The 24,070-nt window shown below is 45.6% G+C and overlaps 1 protein-coding gene across 1 annotated transcript in view; it reads left to right on the forward strand.

Annotated features, from left to right (window-relative positions):
- Nucleotides 1–756: 756 nt before the first annotated feature.
- LOC136576952 (uncharacterized) overlaps nt 757–24,070 on the forward strand; it is a 34,235-nt gene continuing 10,921 nt past the window's right edge. Inside the window, exons 1-15 of the mRNA XM_066576614.1 lie at nt 757–799; nt 976–1,125; nt 3,780–3,903; nt 3,988–4,081; nt 4,915–5,065; nt 5,661–5,838; nt 8,084–8,209; nt 9,027–9,089; nt 9,913–10,035; nt 13,117–13,272; nt 15,723–15,776; nt 15,866–16,086; nt 17,938–18,014; nt 19,781–19,891; nt 21,257–21,337. Of these exons, the coding sequence (XP_066432711.1) occupies nt 984–1,125; nt 3,780–3,903; nt 3,988–4,081; nt 4,915–5,065; nt 5,661–5,838; nt 8,084–8,209; nt 9,027–9,089; nt 9,913–10,035; nt 13,117–13,272; nt 15,723–15,776; nt 15,866–16,086; nt 17,938–18,014; nt 19,781–19,891; nt 21,257–21,337 (1,701 nt within the window). The 5' untranslated portion in view covers nt 757–799; nt 976–983. The remainder of the gene's footprint in view (nt 800–975; nt 1,126–3,779; nt 3,904–3,987; nt 4,082–4,914; nt 5,066–5,660; nt 5,839–8,083; nt 8,210–9,026; nt 9,090–9,912; nt 10,036–13,116; nt 13,273–15,722; nt 15,777–15,865; nt 16,087–17,937; nt 18,015–19,780; nt 19,892–21,256; nt 21,338–24,070) is intronic.

The following is a 24,070-nucleotide window of genomic DNA, read 5'->3' on the forward strand; positions in this document are numbered from 1 at the left end:
ATGACCTAAAATGGCTGCTATCCCAGACAAATAAAATGATAACTGAAAAACATCTGTGCAGCTGTGGAGCAACTGCACCCCCCAGTATATCCCGTCAGGCAGGGGTTGTGACAGTACAACAAGCAGAGCTCTAGGTGTAATTCAGTCACCGCACACCAGGGGGCGCTGCTGCCTCCTCTGCAGCCGCTGCTCTGACATCTGTCGTCAGGGCAACGCAACCGGACGTGCGTCACTCCTCGGAACCGGAAGTCCGGCTGACCGCGAAATTTCATCTGAAGCGGTGAGAGAAGTGATATGAGTGTACCGGGAAGCGCCAGGAGGTGAGGCCAAGTACTCGGCCATGGCAGCTGCCTCCGTATATACTCCTCTAGCCCAGCTGCGGTGGAACCACAACCCCCAGCATGCCACTTTCACATGTAAACAAGTGTTTTCCCGGCTACTGTCGCTAGCAGAGGTCCGGCTGGGACTTGTAGTGCCACACCCTGCATTGACAAGCTGCAAAAAGCCATGTGTGTATATGACAGGCATAGTGTTTTTGCAGCTTGTCAATGCAGGGTGTGGCACTACAAGTCCCAGCCAGACCTCTGCTAGCGAAAAGTGGCATGCTGGGAGTTGTGGTTCAGTCGCAGCTGGGCCAGAGGGGTTCTGTCACGGTCCACTATAGATTTAGCGTCCGTAACCAGAGGTCTGCGATGTTGTTTTATTTGCGCTGGTGTGATCGGTTTGCCGCCGGCTGCAGACGTCTGTCCGCTTATCTTGCAGCTGCCGTTTATTACTTTCCAGCAGGCGACATTTAACGGTAATCCTAACGGCCAGCAGGTGGCAGTTTGAATTTACTGGACTGTTGATGTCTGTAGGTGGAGCCTGCTGAAGCGCAGCCACCCGGTGTGCGGCCCCGGTGGTCAGTTGTGTCCACCGCTTACTGTCCGATATGATATTGCGAGCCGTAATTATATATTCTGATCTGTTTTGTAGCCGCCACCATGAAGTGTAAAGCGGAGGGTTCCCACGGTGAAAGCTCCTCCCCAGAGACGGCCACCATCGCGGAAGAAAGCGTCATAGTGATCAGCGACGATGAAGGTGAAGTGACGCTGGGAAACTCTGTGCTGCTCGTAGAAGACAATGGTGAGGATTCAGTTCTTTGTTTCTTGCGGCTGTTTTTAAAGCAATCCTCCGCTCAGACCCGCCGCCCACGAGCGGACGTGCAGTTGCGCCACAGTTTTGGGCATCGGGCGTTGCACGGTTTATGATGGCGTATCTAGTGCACGCTGTCATTCACACTGACTTTTTTCTTTTAATTCCCCGCTCTGCCTCATAGTGACGTTACGTATTTAATGCCGCACGTACACGATGTATTACATGTGTACAGGGGTTAATACACAACCCATAGAGAACATTAGGGAGGTACGCTTGTGAGATGAGATGAAATAGGACATACTGCGTTCTTCATCACGCACTTATTATACGCAAATGTGACTGGATCCATGAAAACAAATGTGCTTTCATTGACTCCATTCATCACTTATTACACGGTGAACTTGCGCTGCGGAGAATGAGTCCTTAGGGAAGGGGGTGAACCACTGACAGTCCATGACGGAAAAATCCACCGCAGAAAGCCAAGGCAGAATTCGGACTTCAGAAACAGAATTGCATTGACAGCTGCCCCTTCCGACTGTGGTTATCGCGACGCGGTTCTGCATCAGTTAGTAACATGGCGCCTTTTTCCGTGACGCGGAGTTGCTCGTTGATAAATTCTCGCAGTATAAGCGATGGCGGAAATTCTCCTACAAATAGACCATATATACGCTATTCTATGGCAGAGATGGTTTTACAGCAGTGGTCCGCGCCTGTCTGTGGTTAGAAACTACCACTTTAACCCCTTAGTGACAGCGATTTTTATTTATTTATTTTTTTAACTTTACACCGTTTTGTTCCAAATGCCATTACTTTTTCTTTTTCAGTCAATGCAACCGAGGGCTTTTTTTTTTCCCTTGCACAAGTTGTATTTCTAAGGCAGGATTCAGACGACCATATATCGGCTGGATTTTCACGCCGAGCCGATATACGCCGTCTCTCTCTGCAAAGGGGGGGAGGCTGGAAGAGCCAGGAGCAGGAACTGAGCTCCCGCCCCCTCTCTACCTCCTCTCCGCCCCTCTGCACTATTTGCAATGAGGAGAGGCGGGATGGGGCGGGCTAATTCTCGTAATTTAGCCCCGCCCTGTCCCACCTCCTTTCTTTGCAAATAGTGCAGAGGGGCAGAGAGGGGGCGGGAGCTCAGTTCCTGCTCCTGGCTCTTCCAGCCCCCCCCCCCCCTGCAGATGAGGACACCGTATATCGGCTCGGCGTGAAAACCGAGCCGATATACGTTCGCCTGAATCCAGCTTAATACATAGATTGGCACATTTTATCTTTTAGGCTGCATTCACACAGGTAAATGTGACATCTGTCTTTTATTGTACCTGCAAGCCAGTGTATTTGTATGCGAAGGAAAACGTATTGAATCGTGGTACGCGCGATTCTTATGCACGTAAAAATAGTGTTTCAATAATGTGAGTCCGATGCAATTTTTTTTGCTATCCCATCTTAAACCGATCCGCCCCAAAAATGGGACATAGTGCGAGAATGAAAAAAAAATAATCGCAGTATCAGTTCCAGCGAAAAATCGCTTCTGTAAATTAACCCACTGAAATCAATGTTTTAGTTTTTTTTTCATGCAAGTTCTGCCTATCACAATTGGACGGAACTTGCGTTGGAAAATCGTGCGACTACACCTGTAATACAACAGGCTTGGGTAGGTGAAGATCGGGTGTAATGCGCCAAATGTAAGAGGCACAAGGATCTTATTGCATTTGGCACATCCTGGGCCAGCCGCCCACCACATGACATCTACAGCAGGTAAAACCTGGCATGAACTAGGTCTCGTTCAGACACTAGTATGTGATTTGTACAGTGTGATCCTTACACTTGTATGAAATGCTGTCCATACGTAGTACATTGGGTATGCGCAGCGGTTTCATACACATTCCTGCTCAGTTCAGAGCGTGGCATAAAAAAAAATAAATCACACTGTGCATGTCTGTAAGCAAGGGATTTGCGGCATGCACAGTGCCATACAGTGTCTCTGCTGGCAAAGCGGGTGGCTGCAAAATGTGTTTTATTATCAATTCCTGCAACACCTCTGCCGCATTCAGCAATTCCAGCAACCAGATTGGTTCTGATTCACATTTCCAGCAACCTGATCGGTTGTTTAGGTTGGTTGATTCAACCTGATTGGTTATTAGGGCAGAGCTGTAGCAGAAATGGATAATATGCTCGCCCAACAGGTTGTATTTTTGGGATATCCTATAGAGAACACCTGTGGAAATGTCTGAGACACCAACAATAACTACATCACCTGTGCAACACTGAGGGAATCCCGAGAACATCACCTGTTGGGGTTGTGAGGACTGGAGTTAGAAAGTGCTGCACTGTACTCTTCCATATTGTCTTGAGCGCATTAATTTCATCTTCTTGAAGATTAGACTGATCAGCAGCTTCGACAAAGGCGAGGCGGCTTAAATTGGGATAGCCTCTTACGTGTTAACTAAGACTTTGGCCATTTAACGAAGTCATGCCTTTATCAACACATGAACTGAAATAACATTCAGCAGAGTTTGCCGAGGGTAGTGGATGATAAAGTAGCTGCATGCAGACGAGTCACAATGGAGCTTTCATCTAAACCCTCCTCAGATACTTCAGCTGAGATGGATCATTTTCTGCTTGTCCTTTTTTACCCTCAGAGGATTCAATTTTACAAGAGAAGAAAACGTTAGAGGTGTTGGATGAAGAACTCGCCATAACCTTCAGCAGAAAGGGTCGTGTGATGCCTCATGCCAGATATGATTGTTCGACGCACCCCTTTAGGTAAGGTGGAGCTTATCCAGTGTCATGACTGCAATATAGAACATTTACTGCCGTCCGTAACTAACTTGTTTCTATCCCATTCAGCCGAATAGAGCAGGAGACTCAAGTTCCCGTAGAAAAAAATGCCAGCTACTGTAACGAGTGCTACTGCTACCTGTGTGACAAACCTGCCTCAGAGGTAAGTACAAAATAGCAGTGAGCACTTCCTAAAATATATACCCAGCAGGAAGATATCACAGTTAGATCAGGGTATTCTAACGCATGGCTCCTGTACACACAAATTGACAGTAAGTATTCACTGACTGGCCTCTTTGTTAGGTCAGTTAATATGGCTGTACTGTATTGGGGCCATGTGCTGTCTGTTGGCATTCTATTCACATGAACGGTTTTGTACATTCACCAGTGGTCCACATGAAAAAAATCGCTACATCTTATTCTCATCCTTTGCATGTCCTATTCTCGTCCATAAGAAATGTGCACAACTGGCATACGGCCGTGTAACTCCCAGTTTTAGCTACAGTAGCATTTTTATGTTGGGAGCTTCCCTGTAGGGAAATTAGACCTATCACCCCCAAGTGCAGCATATAATCTATGACAAGTTTTCCTGGATCAGTTTCAATGTGAATCCATATTAGATGGGAAAATGCAGCGGTCTGAGCAACTTCCAATGAGGTCTGGTCACCGATGCTAGACTAGCTGGGACCAGGAATTTACTGCCAACCGTGTGGGGTTTTGTCATTCAACCGTGTAGAGTGTACAATGAATTGCATGATGAAGCAAAAACATCCAGCAAAAGGGGATCCTGTGGATAGAAACAACTTGTCTATGAAAGGGGTCAGAGGAGGATGTCAGGAATAGTTCAGCACAGTCAAGGACCTTGCCGTTGGATATACTGATGGTTGGGGGCATCAAGAGCCAGACTTTTAACAGGGATACTTCTGCCATGTCAGACGTTTTCAGAAACTACAGTCAGCTGATCTTACGTTCTGTTCACATGTTCTTCCCCATTAGTGTTCAAAGTGGGAGTCCATAGGACATTGCCACTGCAACGCCCACAACAAGAGCAAATACTGGAAGGAGCAAAGAGACACAGCCCTGGTTGGAGTGCTCACCATGTTCAACCTGGACCTTACAGAGATTGACAGTGAGCTTAAGGAGGCTGGTATGTACACATACATGATACTGGCAATGAGATAATGCTCTGCACTTAGTCCAGGCGTACACAGGACAGAAAAAAACACAATGACTCTGCATGTGCAACGTGGATTTTTCTGCAGGTTTCAGTGTATTTTACTCCTGCACATTGAGAGGGTTGAAATCCGCAACAGAAATTGGCATGCTGCGGCTTTAAAAATCCATGTTGCAAGTCAATTTCTATGTTTCAAAATTTGTTCAAATCTCATTCATATTGTTACTGTAATTCGCTGCATATTTTAAAGCGGCCACCTGGTCTCCGCCAAACCAAGATGGCAGCACACCGAACATTGTTGGCGCAGTAGTAGGACGCTACACACTACTTAATTAGCTCGTGCTGTTCATGTGAGCAGTACTGACCAGCCAGCAGTGTGAAGTGTCTTGAACACTATGCATTGGTAATGCATCAGTAGTCTGTCGGGTTGATAGAGAAGTGTTATGGCCATATTGGTTTGTTTAGGACCTGAGGGTCGCTTGAAGTGTGTAAATCGACAACATGTTCGTCCTGTTGGACTTGACCTTGTTGTGGCAGTCTTGGTCAGTTTTCCATTTTTTTCTCTTAGGAAACAAGTTGCAGCTCTTCTTGTCAGATTTATCTTCTGTGTACCTCAAGTACTTACAGGGCTCCATGGTAAAACGCGACAGTGTGGAATGCTGTGTCTGTTCCTGCCATAAAGAGAAGGTGGTAAACCACAAATGTAACCACTGCCAAATCAACCACGTGCCAGTGAAATTTCACAAGTAAGGCCGATTGCACTTTTGTTTTGTTATCTGCAGATTAGAAGGGGAAAAAAAAAACTAGAGCTAGTTCACAGTCTCCTGGTATAAGGCGCAACACTCCAAAAACCTTTGAAGCCCAATTATAGATGAGCTAACTTCCCTGATTAACCCTAAGTGGGGATGGCGAACAGGGCTACATAAGACACACTGTTACTCCCTCCTCCAGGAACAGAGCAGCATTAACCACTCTGCTTCCCGCCAGCCATGAGGTCACCCACTGTTCCCGACTGCTCCCCCAATCCAGCGTACTCGCCCTATGGGGCGTAAAGTACTGAAGTGGTAACCCTGACCAGGATGAAGATGAGGGGGGTTAATGGATTAGGCAGGTACGTTGCCATATGCCCCTGTCCTCCTCCATCAAGTTCATCTTCTACCCCCAACCCGACATCTCTCCATCCCGCTTTTCATTCCCTGCTCACAAAACCCCCTGCTAAGACACAGGGAAACCTTCCTTCCTCACCGGCAATCAAGATGGCACCGCTGCAGAAGGTCATTCCTGCGCTCTCATGCGTGTGCCTCACCAGCTTCTCTAGTGCTCTAATTGCTGCTGTAGCCGTATCTCTTAATTTAGGTCTCAAATTCAGAACTGTACAGGCCGCAGGTCTTGGGTGCTTCTGATGCATGTGCTCAGGGAAGGGTCCTCTGCTTCCTTCTTCCCAGCATGCCTCTTCTGACCAGAGGGGAAGCTTCTGGTGGTAGGATCAAGCTTCAGTAGCTCCTCCACTGACCCAGTGTCACTATTCTTCCTGGCAACGATATCAAGGAAGCCAGTCCTCAGCTTGTTGGGTCCTTGAGCTCGCAGCCCTTCAGTACTCCTGGCAGCATTGAGTCCGTTTGCGTTTCTCCCAATTGCCCTGCGCCTCCAGATAAGCTCACTCCCTGACAGCTTCCCCCTTCCTATTGCACCAAGTAACATTAAAGCAGTTCAGGGTTCAAGTTTGGTATAGTCAACTCAGAGTTGGCCATTTCTCCCCCAGCATGCACAGATTACCAGTCTGCCAGCCTGAATTCCTCACCCCAATACTTGGAGACCAAAACAGCCTGACGGTGTAGCGCCCTTCTGTGTTCTCCTCACCCAGTTCCTACTGGATTCTGATTTGACGTAGGCATGCCATTTGCTATGTTAGCAGGTAGACCACGTGGCTGGATTCCCCGCATCAGTCATGCCTCATCAGTATTAGAAAGCTTTGTCCGCATCACTAGTGTCATCCGTTCAATGAAGGGTGTCGCTACTATTCTGTATCTCACATTACTACACAGTATCACTCTGATTACTGTCATCCTCCCAAAGGTAGAGTATCTACATCTGACATGACTATTCAGTCAGGGTGGGCAGCAGCCGTCTCCTTCCCTCTTCCATAGGAAGGTAAGTGTAGTGTGGCTGAATATGACACACTAACGGATCATAAGGCGACCACCAGCGGTTTCAGTGTCCCCTTCCATAGGTAAGTACGCATAGCACACACTGCTAGACCCTGTAGCTGACACAATACCAAATTATGGGAAGCATCAGCTACCTCTTTCCCCTCCAAAGCAGGGTTAGCAAATTTCTGCTAGGATCCGTATGTTATACTCCTACGCAGTTCCGAGAGTGTCGGCCATCTCATTCCCCTTTCCAGAGGAGGGCAAGTGCAGTACTGCTACACTCTGCATCTCGCCAACAGGTCGGGTCGTGCATCTGCTGCGTTATTCCCCACCCCATATATTGCTTCTAGTGCCTGTATTACATGAATACACTGTTAGAGCGAGCACTTAAAGCTTCATTACTCTTCCCAAGAGTAATTGGTTTGCAGGGCTGACTGCAGAGGGGTCTACAGCTTCTGACTGAGTTCCTTTTTGATTATTCTGTGGGCACTCTTGACCTTGGCAATGAACAGGCTAAATGTTTGGTATGAGAGACTCTTCCGCACATCAGCCCTATGGCTGCTTGGTGTACCTGAGCTGCACTTTTTCTAGATACTTGTCCAAACGGGTGGTCCTAAAGTAAATCCCATAAAAAGTCACTGTAAAAGGGTGTATGGGCAGTCATAGAGCAGTACAGCTGGCCTTTTACAGTCAATATTAAGTATGTGGTTGACCAATGCGGTGTGTGGTGTTACAGCACCACCTTGTGGCACAGCTATCGGGTCAGTGCATTCATTTGCAGCCGAACAGTTTCTTCCATGGCTGTTTTGTATGATTGACTTGTCTGTCTCTTTTTTTGCAGTTACAGTGGAGTACATAAGGTTGTGACAGATTATTTAAACCAAGTAAACGGGGAGAGTCCTAAGGCTGCGGCTGTGATGTTGCTTGGTGCAGCCAGAGAGCTGGTGTTTCATAAGGCACTACCCAAGTAAGTGCTGCCTGTGTGAGTCACGATGAAAGTTTGCACATAGGGGGAGACATTGCCTCTGAACGGGAGGCCATGTGCTGTAATGTTAGGTGGGTAAGCGCAGCAATTGTCAATTATTTCGGCCATACAAGATCTAAACATTAAAGGGGTTTTCCAAGTTGTACAGTTTTTATAAATCCATCCCCATGCAGTAAAATAACAAGCATATACTTACCTCTGACACTGTGTCCCGCAGCGCTGCTCTGGGTCTTCCTTCTGACATCCCGTTTACAGGCTTCCCCAGCCTCCTTACGGGACGTCACAGGTGCTGCAGCCAATCACAGAGCTCGACGCTCGATCACCGTAAATATGGCCAGACTGCAGCCTGTACGCAAACACAGGCGGAAACGGAAAGTGGAGAGTATGTGCCTATTTGTTTTGGGGTTTTCTTATTGTATGGGGGGCTGGATTTACAGAAATTGTACAATTCGGAGACCCCATTTAAGCAAAACAATGTGTAAAATCTGTCCGAATTGATCACTAGTTATGACTCGCTGTACATGCTCTGGGGGAGTAAAGATGGGGGATTACATGAACAAGTAATCAGTAGTGATCAGCACTTTTATTCCACTTTTCCAAACTTGGCACCATCTTAGTGCACGAACATATGCAGTATGTGAATTTATCACTATCTACTTTTGTTTTCATGTCAGGAGTGGGGAAGTCCATTGTAGTAGATCAGCTCCGTATAATATTTAGGACTCTTGGGCCTCTTTATGTTTTACTGTTAATGTATCCTGCTGACTGTTAATGGAATGTCTTCTTTCCTGAATAATAGCCCATTTACCTTGAAAGATCAAAGTGCAAATATTAAAGAGTCATCTGTCGTCCTAATGACAAGGTAAGTCATATGAGTGTGTCTATTATACCTTGTTTTCTTTAGGTCTGAAGCTGAAAGGTCTGAAGCTGAGTTGGAAGGGACCTCCAGGGTCATGGGGTCCGACCCCCTACTCAGTGCAGGATCTACTAAATCACCCCAGTTTGAACACTTCTATTGAAGGAGAACTCGCCAGAGTTACTCATCTTGGTAGCTCTTCTCTGAACTTGCTCCAGTTTGTCTTTGTCTTTTTTAAAGTGGGTGCCCAGAGCTGGACACAGTATTCCAGATGAGGTCTGACTAAGGAAGAGTAGAGGGGGATAATTACCTGACGTGATCTAGACTCTATGCTTCTCTTAATACATCCCAAAATTGCCTTTTTGTCAATGAAGTTGAACCTTGTGTGCAATTTTCATGCAATTAATGCATAGCATAAAGCAAACTCCATACAATATATGCAAAGTCTTTATAGGAGAGGACACCCAGATCTCCTCTCGCACCTCATATTGCATAACTTCAAACTGCCAGTTTACTTTGACAAATCTTTATAACTGGATGCTAAACATTTCCATTGTTTCTCCTCTGTTTGGCAAGAGTTTTACAAAATCCACTAGTGGTTTTGTGCTTTCACCAGGCACCCTGACAGCTCACACTTCTCAATGGTAAGGATTGATTCTTGGACTGCAACATTGGTCTCCTCTCCCAAGGATAGACCATCAGTATTTGGTAGTTTGGATGTCCGGGAAGAAGCCCTTATAGAGACCCAGCGGCTAGTACAAACGAGCTTATCTTAATATATCCACTAACCTAAATTTCCTTTTGTTTTGTTTTCTTTTTCCTCCCCTAGAATTGTGACCGCTCTACAAAGGCTGTTGGTGTTGAATGATTATCCACTCGTCCTTTATGACAAATTTGTCACTGCTTTTCGGTCTTTTCAGTTTCCCGCGCACTTCTTCATTTTCACATCCAGGTAAGGCTCCTTTTAGAGGGGACCGTTGTCGAGGGCTAAGTGCTTGACAGTCGTTCCAGCGATTATTGCTGCTGTGCTTTTACCCAGGAGTGATAATCCTTTCGTAAATGGAGGTGGAGCGGGCCGCAGATTGTTTCTGAACGTCCGCCTCCATCCGCAGTAAACAAGCAGTCATTTATAGATGATACACGGGCCAATCGTCATTTGGTTTTTATGCCTGTGTTAAAGTAATTCTAAACTGAACGACGAAAAGCTAGCGAATTATCATTCGTTGTTTAGGTGCTGGCAGCGGTCTCACTGAATGATTATTGTCCCGTGTAACAGGGCCCTTAGGCCTCATGTCCACGGGAAAAATAAGAATTAAAATCCGCAGCGTTTTTCCCGCACGCGAAACCGCGCCCCATAGGAATGCATTGACTACCCGCGGATGGTATTTAAAAGTGAATTAAAAAATTTCTGGAGCATGAAAAAAAATGGACATGCTCCATTTAGGTGCGGATCACGCGTGCGGGAGCTCATAGAGCACATAGCTCAATTGATCTCCCGCATGAAAAATAAAAGACAATTACAGTGCATCCGCGGCCGAAATCCGCGTTACAAATCCGCAGCAGATCTGATTTTCCCCATGGACATGAGGCCTTAGTGTGTGTATACTGGGTGCACCTGATAAAAAGCAGCACCGCTAATTTCAACTTTGGCATCTGCAGTGACAAAAGACTTTTAACTGGCTAGGGCACACATAAGGAAAACTATCAACTTCAGAAAGGTCGGGGATTATTCCAATTGCCAGATTGGAGTCGGGATGGAATTTTTTACCTTAAATGAGAAAAATTTGCTGGGGTGGGGGGTTAGTAGGCTGAACTGGATGGAAATATGTTACTATGTAAGTACTATATATTGGCTTTGCCTCACATATATTTTTCTAAGATAGTAGTAAAGTAAAATACTATTTTATTAAACTTTTTTTGCTGTATGGTTTTCAGCAGCATGATTTGTAAGGAAAGCAAGTTGCTGTAATCACATGGCACACGGCTGTTGTCATTTGGTATAACCCCTTGGGCCCTGGCGGATTTGACATGGAATCTGCATCAAATCCATGTGAAGGCAGTTGTCCGTGCTTTCTGATTTGAAATTTGTGCCAAAGTTCTATATAGGATTTTTCTGCAAGCAGATGTGAAAAGCACTTGTGAGAACGGTGAAAGGTGACATTTCGCTTGACAAGGATTGCAACAGGTTTTCAACGCGTGCATTAACCCATTGAACTGAGGCTAATCCATGGCTGCACTAATGCAAATCTGAAATCCATGACTAAACCAGTAGATTTCTGACACCGTTTTCGTTGAAATGCATGGTGAATTTTTCCAACGCAGAGTTCAATCATGTCAGCATTTCTTTAAGGCCCATTTAGACAACGATTATCACTCTAAAGCCGTCTTTTGAGCGATAATCATGTGTAACTGCGCTGACATCGTGCAATTTTCATTATGCAGTCTCTCATCGTCTTTCAGCTTGCTGAAAGACAACGATGAGCCTTATCGGGGATTCACAGCGGGATACAGCTGATACTATTGTTTCAGCTGTATCCCGCTCCATGATAACAGGCTGGGTATGAAGAACAGAGCGGTCCAGCTCTATTCTCCATACCTGGCACGGAGCGCTCGGCTGTATAACAGCCGGGCGCTCTGTGCGGAAAACATCTGGATGCAGAGGACAAACGGGGACACCTCGCTTGTCATCTGCATCCTCCGCTCCGAGCGCCGGGCTGTATAACAGCTGGCGCTCGGAGTGGGAAAACTGTATGCAGAAGACAAGCAGGGACACCCCGCTTGTCTTCTGCGTCCTCCGCTGGCAGTAAAAGGTGATCGCTCATCTTGCGCTGTAAATGACACAAGGACGATCGCTCAAAAGTCGCTTGAGCGACATCTTTTGAGTGATTATCGTTGTGTCTAAACGGGCCTTTAGACTGTACACATTATGCCTTAAACCTTTCGCTGCAGAAAGTCGTTACTTTAAAGGGGTTTTCCTATTTAAAGTTGTTTATCCACAGTGTATGGGATAAATGTCTGATTTCTGGAGGAGGGTCCAACCACTGCAACCCTTAGCAATCTGGAGACTGACGCACCCGAATATGCTAGATGCATATTATTGGTAGTGTGCATGTCTTACAACTGTTCCATTTACTTCTAGAGGATGGAGGGAGAATGCTGCACACATCGATCTCTGCCTGAAATTTGGAAGTCAGTGGAGTTGCAGTTGAGCATGTGCCAGCTGCTCTAGTCTAATGGGGCGTTTAGGTTTACTAATTTGAGGATTGCTGGAAGTTGCAGTGGTTGGACCCCCAGTCATCAGACATTTGTCCTCTATCCTATGGGTAGGAGATGTTTTGAATGGGAAAGCCCCTTTAAATTTTTAGCATGCAGGTAGTAATCATGGGGAAGTTTTTATACCAGTGCTGTAATCAGAACAATTTCATATGGGGTAAAGGCTGCCAACTTCGCTTGTATGCCCAGCTTAAAGGCGTTTAGCTTTCCCACGGGTTACGTCAAGATATTGGTTAGATACTGCAGTACTACGAGCGTTGTACACAAATCTTACAGAGCAATTTTTATAATGTTTTAAAGGGGTTTTCTGACATTTTTACAAACTTTTGCTCCAGTGCAAGGACTGGCACAGAAGAATAAAGGAACTGTTACTCGCCCTCTCATGATTCCTCTGATCGAGCACTGTCCTCCCAGTGCTCACTGAAGCAGGAGGCAATGACGTCACGTTCATAGCTCACATGACTGTTGCAGCCAATTACTGGCCTTAGTGAACATGTGTGCATGAATGGCATGTGACCACTGAGGCTAGTGATTGGCTGCAGTGGTTGTGTGAGTCATTTCCTCCAGTCCACCTACTCGACCCCTGCTGAAACAATAAACAGTGTGAGGGTGAAGGAGGAGTCTACTGTATTTCTTTATGGCATTCCAGACCCTGTGGCAAATTTTGTAAGGGTCGGAAAAAAAACTTCAGTGTTTAGTTTTGTGTAGTTTAGTTTTTTTTCTAGTCTTCTGCTGACACCGGAAATGTATTCTTCACCAGCCTTAACGTTTTGAGATGGGACAACTATTTATTGACATCTGTGTTGGCTGGTCAGAACCTGACAGGGATCCGAACAAAGAAAGGCAAGAAGGAGAGCCTGTGGGAAACTCTGGTCGTGGTCCAGTCCAGGGTGAAGAGGCTGGAGAAGGAGATGAGGTTTGTACTTAAGTCACCAACGTTATTTTGGTCGGGTTTGTCTTTGGAGTCTTTGCAGTTAAATACAATGAGCTCATGTAATGTGTAAAGGGATGGGGAGGGGCGAAGTATTAAAGGGGTTGTCCCGCGAAACAAAGTTGGGGTATACACTTCTGTATGGCCATATTAATGCACTTTGTAATGTACATTGTGCATTAATTATGAGCCATACAGAAGTTATTCACTTACCTGTTCCGTTGCTAGCGTCCCCGTCTCCATGGTGCCGTCTAATTTTCAGCGTCTAATCGCCCGATTAGACGCGCTTGCGCAGTCCGGTCTTCTCCGTGTTGAATGGGGCTGCTCGTGCTGGAGAGCTGCTCCTCGTAGCTCCGACCCGTCACGTGTGCCGATTCCAGCCAATCAGGAGGCTGGAATCGGCAATGGACTGCACAGAAGACCTGCGGTCCACCGAGGGTGAAGATCCCGGCGGCCATCTTCGCAAGGTAAGTAAAAAGTCACCGGAGCACGGGGATTCGGGTAAGTACTATCCGTTTTTTTTTTTTTCAACACATGCATCGGGTTTGTCTCGCGCCGAACGGGGGGGCTATTGAAAAAAAAACAAAACAGTTTCGGCGCGGGACAACCCCTTTAAGTTCTTTAACCCCTTAAGGACACGGCCTATTTTGGCCTTGAGGACGCAATTCTTTTTGGGGAATTTTCATCCCCACTTTTCAAAAGCCATAACTTTTTTTTATTTTTCCGTTGACATGTCCATATAAGGGCTTGTTTTTTGCGTGGCGAGCTGTAGATCTTATTGGTACCTTTTGTGGGTGCATATAACGTATTGTAAAACTTTTGTCTTATTTCTTTAGAGCAGTGAAAGAAAACCCATGAATTCTGCCACTGTTTTTAAATTTTCCTTTTTTACAGCGTTAATCATACAGCATAAATGACATTATACATTTTTTTCCTGCAGGTCAGTACGATTACGACAATACAAAAATATTCTCCTTTTTTAATGTTTTTCCACAATAAAGGCCTTTTTTTTTTTTTTTTTGAAATTATATATTTTTTTACATTGCTGTATTCAAAGTCCTATAACATTTTAATTTTTTCATGGCCGGAGCTCTGTGGGGGCTTATTTTTTTTTCATGATAAGCTGTAGTTGTTAGTCGTACCATTTTGATTACATACAACTTTTTTGATCACTTCTATTGAGGTTTTTTGGGAGGCAAAACAAACTTCTTTGTATTAAAAAAAAAAATGCTGTGCAGAATAAATAGGGTGTTCAGTTCACAGTGCAGGTCATTACGGACACGGAGATACCAAATATGTGTGGATTTTCTTAAATTTTTAACTTTTATACAATTAGGGGAAAATGAGCCCAAAAGTTTTTTGTTTAGTTTTTTTCTTACTCTTTACGTACCTGAACCATAGCAGCTCTGATCGCTATGATGAAGCATTGTATTATTCTGTAATGCCTTATTGCTTGTAATAGCGATCATAGGCAATGGCAAGCTGGGACGCCAAGATCTGGTGTCCTCTTGCCATGGCAACCGCAATCCGGTGACGTCGCAAAGGGAACGCACTCCCTCTGTGAACCCTTTTCGTGCTAAGATCTAGATAGATTGTGGCATGGGGTTAACAACGGGGATCGCTATCCTTATGCACCCCCGCTGTTGCAGCAGGAGGCCAGCTCCTGCTGCGGGATGACACAGGCTAAGCTTTTCATCCCATGCCATCCATAGGGTGTAAGTTTACGACCTGTTGTGTTAAGTACAGCTGCAGCCAGGCAATTCTTTTGGCGACTTATCTCAGGGGCCAAAAGGATTTGCCATTGAATTTCAGCATCCCCAATCTTTCTTTTCCCAAACCTCTTCTGTTGTGCATCAGGGCAACAAACTTTCCCAATACAGTTGATGGCGGGTTAGGATGATTAAACACGAAGGGTCCTGTTACACGGAACAATTAATTGTTGGAACAAGAGAATGAGTCTTCTGCTTTCACACGACATCCGTTGACACACACAGATAACTTATTTACTTTTTTTCCGTCGTTCAGTCCGTCATTGGTCTGCCAGGGGGGTCTGGAAACGCCTGGGAATGGCTTGTAAAAGACTGAACAAACGTCTTTTACACAGAACGACCAGCAATAATAATTTATGCTGGCCGGAAAATAAAGTAAATCTAACAAAAGTAGATAATAACATAAGGAATATCTCAAACTAGAGCTCCTAGAACATAATAGATGGTATTTTCAGAATCTGTGGCACAAAAAGACCCAGAATAAGGTGTAAAATTCCACGCACCATGGAGAAAAAAAACCTTTTTTGTTCCCCAGTGTAATCGTTCCGTTTAAAAGGCTAAATTCAAAGTTTGTGTAATATGAGATTCATACCACGTAACCCGCACAGAATAAAGTCTGTGATGAATGGCGGCTCTAGAAGAATCACCTCCATATCTGTCCTTTAGGTACCGGCAGCTGGTGCGCTATCTGAATGCCGTGCAGTGTTCTGACTACGCCAGGTACGTCTTTCCCTCAGGTCTGCTATAACAGAAGTCTTTTGAGTGTTTGTATTTGGTTCTTTTATAAACTTCTGCCTTGTATTTTGCAGCCTGCAATTGCTGAAGCAGAAATTGTGTTTATATATCTGTAAATACGGAGACTTCTCATCAGCCGCCAATACTCTCCTGTACACAAAGGGGATGCATGGCGGCATATCCAAGTCCTTTACTTCCGAGCTCTTCGAAATCCACATGATTATGCTGCACACAAGATGTTGCCCCCCACTAAACGACAAGCTTGAATGGTCAGATGTGTGGGTACCTCAAGCTGGTGAGTGTGCATCAACTGTTACTGGCACTTATCCTGGAGGGGACACTCAAATTCCCGGCCTGTATTGACCATGCATATTAGATTGACATTGCCCTCTGACCTAATGATTTTGTTTTTTTCCATGGAGATGTCACTAGTACATACTGTAGATTGGAGTATTTATCTGCATGTAATGCTGCTCCCCCTACTGGCTGTGCCGTGATTGTACAGACCCTTAAAGGAAATCGATCATAAAGTATTAGCACCGTAAGCTATGTTAGGGTCCTGCTCTGCCCCACGGCAAAATCGGTGCGCGTCAGCAGCTTGGCTTCTTTTCAAAAGGCGCTGTATGCGCATTCCCACAGAGATGAATGGGAGTGTGCATGCACAGCCTTCTGAAGAGTCTAGTTGGTTGCAAATGCACAGACTTTGCCGGGGGATTGGGTGTGCATGTAAAGGGGCTCCCTGGACTGAGTTTTATGGATGAAGTAACTCTTATGAAAACGCTGTGTTCCATTCTTTTCGAGTTCACATCCAAGCAGTTTTCCAAGAACGTGCACCCACACACCATGGCTTTAGAGTTGTGCTCTCTGATCCTTATTGATATTATCAACAGGATAGCTGATAAATGTCTGGTGGGGTCTGACCGCGGACACCCCAACCCATCACGAGAAGAGCCCCTGAATGAGTAGAGCAGTGGTCACATGTTCACACTACTTATCCCTATGGCACTGCCGGACATAGAGTACAGCAGTCCGGACCGCCATTCCCTACCGAACAGATATTTTATGTTCTTTCCATGGGATAACCCCTAATAATGTACACGATATCAATCTTTAATTTCCTGCAGGCATTTTATTAACCAGCACCTAAACTAAATGAGCGTTTCACATTTACAACTTGTATAGAACTCCCAACAAAAGAAAAGCCTAGAACGTTCAGCACCTTAAGCTTCATTCATCAAAGCTGTCTGAGGCTAATTTCACATAGGCGAGTGCGATATCGAGCCGTGAATCACAGCCTGATATCGGGCTCGCCAACATGGGATTTTTGCGGCAGATATGAGGTGTTTTTGCATCACTTCAGGGAAGTAGCGATTATCGCATCGCCTGTTTCGAATTGGGAGATTGATGCTGCTGCCGGCCCTATTGAAAACAATGGGCGATGGAAGGGCTCGCCCAAAGATGGGACGTCCCGCGATTTATTTTATTTTTTTTCCCCCTGCATTGATAGTGTATGACCCCATTCAAAAGAAAGGGATTCGTATTTGTTAGAGATTTGTTTGTCTTGCAACTCACAAATCTCACGAGAGAATCTCTGCTATGTAAAACCAGCCTAATTGCTGTGTTCACTTCAAAGGAGCTCCAACTTGTGCCTTCAAGGAAGCCCCTGATGTATGCCACAGTCTAGCTGTACAGTGATCCCTCATTTATTGCGGGGTTCACGTTCCGGAGACCCGCGCGATACGTGAAAATCCACAAAGTAGTGGCGTTATACCGTGTTTCCTCGAAAATAGGGCACAATGTCTTATTTTCGGGGGGGGGGGGGGGCTTTTACTTACCTCCCAATGGTGTCCGGCGGCAGCGACGCGTCCTCCTCGTCTCACAGATGCCTTCTGCTGGCGACGGGGCTTTGAATACCCCGCCTCTAGCAAAGCGAGCGCTGTGATTGGCAAGCACTGTATTTCCTGTATGTACCGCAAAATTCCACGAGATAGCAAGAAACTCAGCGAAAACCGAATTCTATATGGTCTATCTAAAATCCGCGACGCCAGGCGAAGTCCGTTTTCGTAAATGATGCTGATTGTATTTGCAGCATTACCTTCTGCCTTCTTAACTAAACCAATGTTTCTTTGACCTATGCATTTGTCAGGTGCGCTATTGAAGAAGGGGATTTTGATACGGACTGCACTTAGAATACTGTTCTGCAATCCCCACCTGTATAATGAGGTGAGTGAGTGATTATTCATGACCCATCAGCCAGAGAATAGACATCTTATATGGTGGCAATAATTAGTTACCCAAGAGGATTAAGTAATATCTGCGTCCTTCAATGTAAATGTCTCTGGAGGTTTTGTAGTATTGGAGATACGGTATAATCTAATGCAGTGATCACCTGGGGGCTGGGATTTATCTGTCACTCTTCATACCCTGAAATGGGTGATAACTGCAAGCAATAGATTATATCCAACTGCACAGCTGATAGCTGAGAGGTAAGTCCAACGTCAGTTATTGATGATACAGTACAGACTGCCCAGTGTTCATGCTGTACGCTGCTTGCACCATGAAAGAAGAAATGGAGCGCAAGCTCTATCGCCAAGGCTCCTGTAATACTGTACAGCCTGCCCCCTGTCTCTTCTCCATCATAATGTGAGCAGCATGCACACTGAGCAGTACATGAACACCGAGCCGGGAGCCTGCACCGTGGGGGGGACCTGCTTACCTGTCCGGTGTCTTCTGTATTCTCCCTTCTGCCTCCCAGCCTGGCGATCATGTGACCGCTGGGTGCCACCTGACCCCAGTGGTCACATGATCGCCAAACCGGGAGGCAGAAGGGGGAATGCGGAAGATGCCGGACATGTAAGCAGGTCCCTCCACGGTGTAGTGAGCACCTGCACCCTCCTGAACTCTGTCAGTTCAGGAGGGTGCAGGGAAAATGTATTTTTCCTCATCCATTCTACCCAGCTCCAATTTATTTGGAGCTGGGGAGAATGGATGAGAATAAATAAATGGATTGGAAAGGGTTAATAACCATCTACGTTTTTTGTTTTTTACGAATCAATTTTTATCACCTACATACAGGATAAGTGATAAATCTGATCAGTGGGGATCCCTGTGGGATCGCTGCACCCCCTGTGGTGAGGAAGAGAAAAAAATGAAGCAGTGGCCGGGCATGTGTCATGCCACTCTACCTTCACTGAGAATTCTGGAGATGGCCAAGTGCAAGTGTTCAGCTATCTCTGGTAGTCCCATTGAAGGTGTTTGAAGCGACCCTATGCATGCTCGACCGCTGCTCTATTCAACTTCCTTTTTGCGGTGGAGTGCAGTGAGGAGAGATGGACATGGGACCCCCATTCTCAGAATTGGTGGGGGTCCCAGCAGTGATCAGAATTTTAGTACCCGTCCCATGTGTGGGTTATAAAAGTTGATTTTGGGAATAATCCTTTTAGGGTTCTTCTGTATGATTTTAAAAAAGAATATAATTTGCTTAAATGTGAATAATTCATTTCTTTTACTGCTTGTCGCACACAAAGTGGTTATAAAGGATACAAAATGCTGAAAACTAAGAGAAAATTATGTAATGAAAAAGAAGCAAAAATTATTTTAATAACAGAGAAAATGTATCTCCGCAAACGTAGAAAATGGCCTGGTCATGAGGACCCAAAATACATGCTGTGTGAAGGAGTTGGGATGTGTTTACATCTGCGTTGAAGGCTTGGTTCATCTGACATGAACATCTGGATGACATGGTGCGGCATGCTGCACTATTTCGGCCAGGAAATTTTCAATTTGCATGCTGGAAGCCCTATGGAGTCCTTCATAGTCAGTGGGCTCCACCTGGCGCTATTCTGACAGTCATAGTATTTTTGTCATTTTAGCTGGGAGGACGGGCAGATATCTCATCAGAGGCAGGATACACATGTAAATGGGGCCTTAACTATAGCAGTGAAACAGGTCGGTTTTGTTTAATTTTTATATATTTTCTTTCCGCTTAGTCTAAATGCTGGAGCGCTCTGGTCAGAGTCTGGTGCACTAGTCAAATTGTGTCAAAAGAAGGGAGGCTCATGCCGCAGTATGTGTGTGACCCGGATATAATGCTGAAGCAGGTAATTCATAGTGTAAGGCAGCAAAACTACACTGCTGCAATATTCGATCTGTGTATGATACAATGATCATGTCGCTGGTGATTTAGAGTAGTAGTGTTTTGAGCAGTCAGTGAAACATCCCTGTGTAATGACCTGTCCATAGAAACCATATAAGCTAGTCAAACTACTAACTGCAACCTGTCCGTCCCTGAGTGGGTTTGTGAGTGACTTGCATGATTTGCCCATGATCACGTGATGATGACATCATGAAAGATCCTTCATCCCCAGTAAGGGAGTTACATGCTCTGCCCCTAATCATATGACTGTGACGCCGCAGGTCCTGTATGCATACGGCTGCTGTCCGGCTAGGTGTTTGTTAGTATTCCATAGTGACTAAGACTGCAGGGGTTTTGTAATCCGGCGATAATCTGCACAAGGATGCTGGACCTGTGATGACATCACGGTCATTGATCAGGGGCAGAGCATGACGGTGACATCATCACAGGTCCTTCATCTCCAGTGCTGTGCTGCTTCTGATCCCTGTTGTATGGGATGAACAATGTATGTAGCAGTGCTGTGTGTGTGACATGCATGTAGCACAGCTGTGTGGTGCATGGCGCCACCAGAAACACTGGTACATTTCCTAATACTATATCACTGGTGACGGGTTCACATTAAAAGGGTTGTCTGGTTATATTTTCAAAATCCAATTCCCACTGTTCAGTACTATTATGCCTCATTACTATGACGGACTGCTTGATGCTATGACAGTATCTTTCTCCACCCAGTAATCGCCGAGTTTGTGCACTTTTTTGTGGCTTCCGGTAATGATACATGCTTCTTCAATCGCCTACAATCCCCATAGCCACTAGCACTGGGCTGACATGCGCAGTGACTCTCTCCTCAGTCTGCAAGATTCTGGCGCCAGTGCATGCACTTGTCAGTCTAGTGCTAGAGAACTGGCCAGCAGAACATCCCGACCTCCTACAGTGATGCTATAGAAAATGCACCGTTCTGAGTAATGGCTGGGCATAACGCCAAATAAATACTCTAAAGCAAATGGCGTGTCACCAGGAGGAGGATACGGGCAAACGGGATCATGTGACCACGCGTCGGACAGCAAAAACTACTCAATTTCAACGTCAAGTATCTTAATCATCACTGTGTCTTAGGGAGCGAATGAGAATGGGCAGAAGTGTCATAATTAACCGGACAACCCCTTTAAGCCGAACTGCTGAGTTGCATTTACTATAGTAAGAAAGCTAAATGATTTCAGCGGCCCTGACTCTGAAGTCCTGGACAGTGATTGGTTAGAATGTTTAGGCAGCTATGAGTTATTATAGTTTTCTTTGTGGTTCTGACTGTAAGGATTTTTCTCTCCTCTAGACGGTGATGGGCATGTCTTGCGCAGTCCTGGACGACCTTCAGAGGCAGGTCAACGTTCATCTACCAGAGCCTTTTCATAACGTATGTTCTGACCATTTTCAACCCCACGGTTCTGTTCACTAAAAAGACCATCCCTGCCCCCTCACCTTATTGCCTGTCACTCTGGAGAGCTCCACTATATACATATATTTCAGCCAGTTCCATAAAGTGACCCTGTTGCCAGGTTCATGCTGCCCAAACTATGGGCAGTATGTACCCGGCACAGATGCCCATTCAGCCCATGCGTGTTTTTTTTTTTTTTTTCCCTGAAATGCTAATGTCTTTCAGGAACGTTAAGGTTTGATGCTCCCCCCTCCCAACTCAGAAACCCCCCCCCCCCCCCAAAATACTTAGAAGTTTGACTTAAAGCTGAGCTGGAAGGGAGCTTTGAGTGGTGGTGCTGGGCTCTCTGCACGCGTGGCAGGACTGACAGTCCTCTCTATACACCAGCAGGGAGAGGAGCTGTCATTCTTGGTGTTGCTGGTGGGGAGAGGCGGCACAACTGACTTCAAAGCCCCAATTTGTAAACTTTTAAATGTGCCGGTTTGGGCTTAAACACTACTGCAGTTCAGGAAAAAAACACACGGTGCTTATTTGTCCCAGGTTCATGCTGCCCGTGGTTCAGCCATCATGAACTCCGTGACCAATTCCCCTTAAAAAGGGTTTTCTCCACCAAAGACCATTTTAAAAGGGTTGTCCAAGCAATGCAGGTCTATTTCTGGCAGTCCCATTGAAATGAATGGGTCAGCAACACAAATGTTACGCAGCCACTCGCATAATTTTGGGATGTGCTAGACCCTCTTGCTTGTGATCCCTGTGTGCGGTAAGCACTTCGCTAATTATCCCCTATCCTATAGGTAAGAGGGGCTAACGTATAATAGTGGGAAAACCGCTTTAAAGGGGTTGTCCCGCGCCGAAACGGGTTTTTTTTTTCTTTCAATAGCCCCCCCGTTCGGCGCGAGATGCAGGGGTTTAAAAAAAAAAAACCGGATAGTACTTACCCGAATCCCAGCGCTCCGGTGACTTCTTACTTACCTTGCGAAGATGGCCGCCGGGATCTTCACCCACGGTGGACCGCAGGTCTTCTCCCATGGTGCACCGTGGGCTCTGTGCATTCCATTGCCGATTCCAGCCTCCTGATTGGCTGGAATCGGCACACGTGACGGGGCGGAGCTACGAGGAGCAGCACTCCAGCACGAGCGGCCCCATTCAGAAGGGAGAAGACCGGACTGCACAAGCGCGTCTAATCGGGAGATTAGACGCTGAAATTAGACGGCACCATGGAGACGGGGAAGCCAGCAACGGAGCAGGTAAGTGAATAACTTCTGTATGGCTCATAATTAATGCACGATGTATATTACAAAGTGCATTAATATGGCCATACAGAAGTGTATAACCCCACTTGCTTTCGCGGGACAACCCCTTTAAGCTGTATTGACTATATCTTGGGGTCTAACTACTGCATCTTTCATGATCCTTTTAACCCCTTTAGTGACCAGGCTTTTTTCCTTTTTCCATTTTCGTTTTTTCCCATCCCCCTTTAAAAAAATCACAACTTTTTTATTTATCCATCAACACAGCTGTATGAGGGCTTGTTTTTTGCGGGATGAATTGTAGTTTTCAATGGTGCTATTTAATGCACTGAAAAACTCTTTAAAAATTCTTATTGGAGAGAAATGGGTAAAAAAAAAATGAAATTCCACCATCTTTCATTGCGTCTTGTATCTACGGCGAACATACTGCAACAAACATGACCTGATGGGTCAGTATGATTACTATGATGCCAAACGTCTATAGTTTTTTTTGTTTTTGTTTTGTGGTTTTTGTTTTTTTTTTCTCGCTGTACTACTTGTATTTTTTTAAACTACATCTGCCGCCATCTCTTGCGCAATAGCTTTATTTCTTTTTCCATCAACATAGTTGTACGGGGCTCATTTTTTGTGGGACATTTTGTAGTTTTTGTTGCTACCATTTTGGAACATATACAACTTTTTAATCGCTTTTTCTTGGAGACAAAACGTTCTTTTTTTTTTTTGTGATGTTCATTGTGTGGGGTAAATAATACGTTATAGATCTTTGATAGATCGGACTTTTTTACTGACGCAGCGATTCCAACTTTATTGATCTTATTTTTTCGTTAGTCCCCAGAGGAAACAACGACTTGTTATCCATTGCTTTGATGGTTCCTGCAGTATGATGTAATGCCAAGCCAAAAATTAGTCTGGTACTCAACCCCCTGAAGTCCAGGCCCTGAAGCGTACCTCTGAGGCGCCCCAGGTCTTCAGTCACGACGTCTTTGCTGCTATTTGCATCCAGTTTGGGTTCTATCAGTTCAGCTTGAAATGTTTATTTTTCTGCTACCCTGCTGTTTGCAATCCACTTACAGAATGGGGGGTGTCCTATGCCAGCCATGCTGCCAGTACTGTACTGACAGGACTTTATTTAATACACTTCCCATGCTGCCTTGCATAGTCCTGCTCCAATCAGCTGCAAGGAAGCATTTGAATGCCCACCCCTCTGTGGCAACTTGTAACTAGCAGTGTACACATGTCCCTGTTAAGCTGCCTGTCCACGGGCGAGGCAGAATATCGCAAGCGATATTCCGTTGCGAGGGGAGCATGGGGGAGAAATGACAGGCTCATCTGCTAGATAGGCTCACTGCAGAAAATCGCAGTATGCCGCGATTTGAATCCCGCCAGCGGAGAATCGCTATGGTTCTCCACTCATGGACGTCTGGCTGCGCTTTCCATACTTAAGTCTAACCCGCAGCCGGAT

This window comes from Eleutherodactylus coqui, chromosome 8 (genome assembly GCF_035609145.1).
Source record: "Eleutherodactylus coqui strain aEleCoq1 chromosome 8, aEleCoq1.hap1, whole genome shotgun sequence".
Lineage (NCBI taxonomy): Eukaryota > Metazoa > Chordata > Amphibia > Anura > Eleutherodactylidae > Eleutherodactylus > Eleutherodactylus coqui.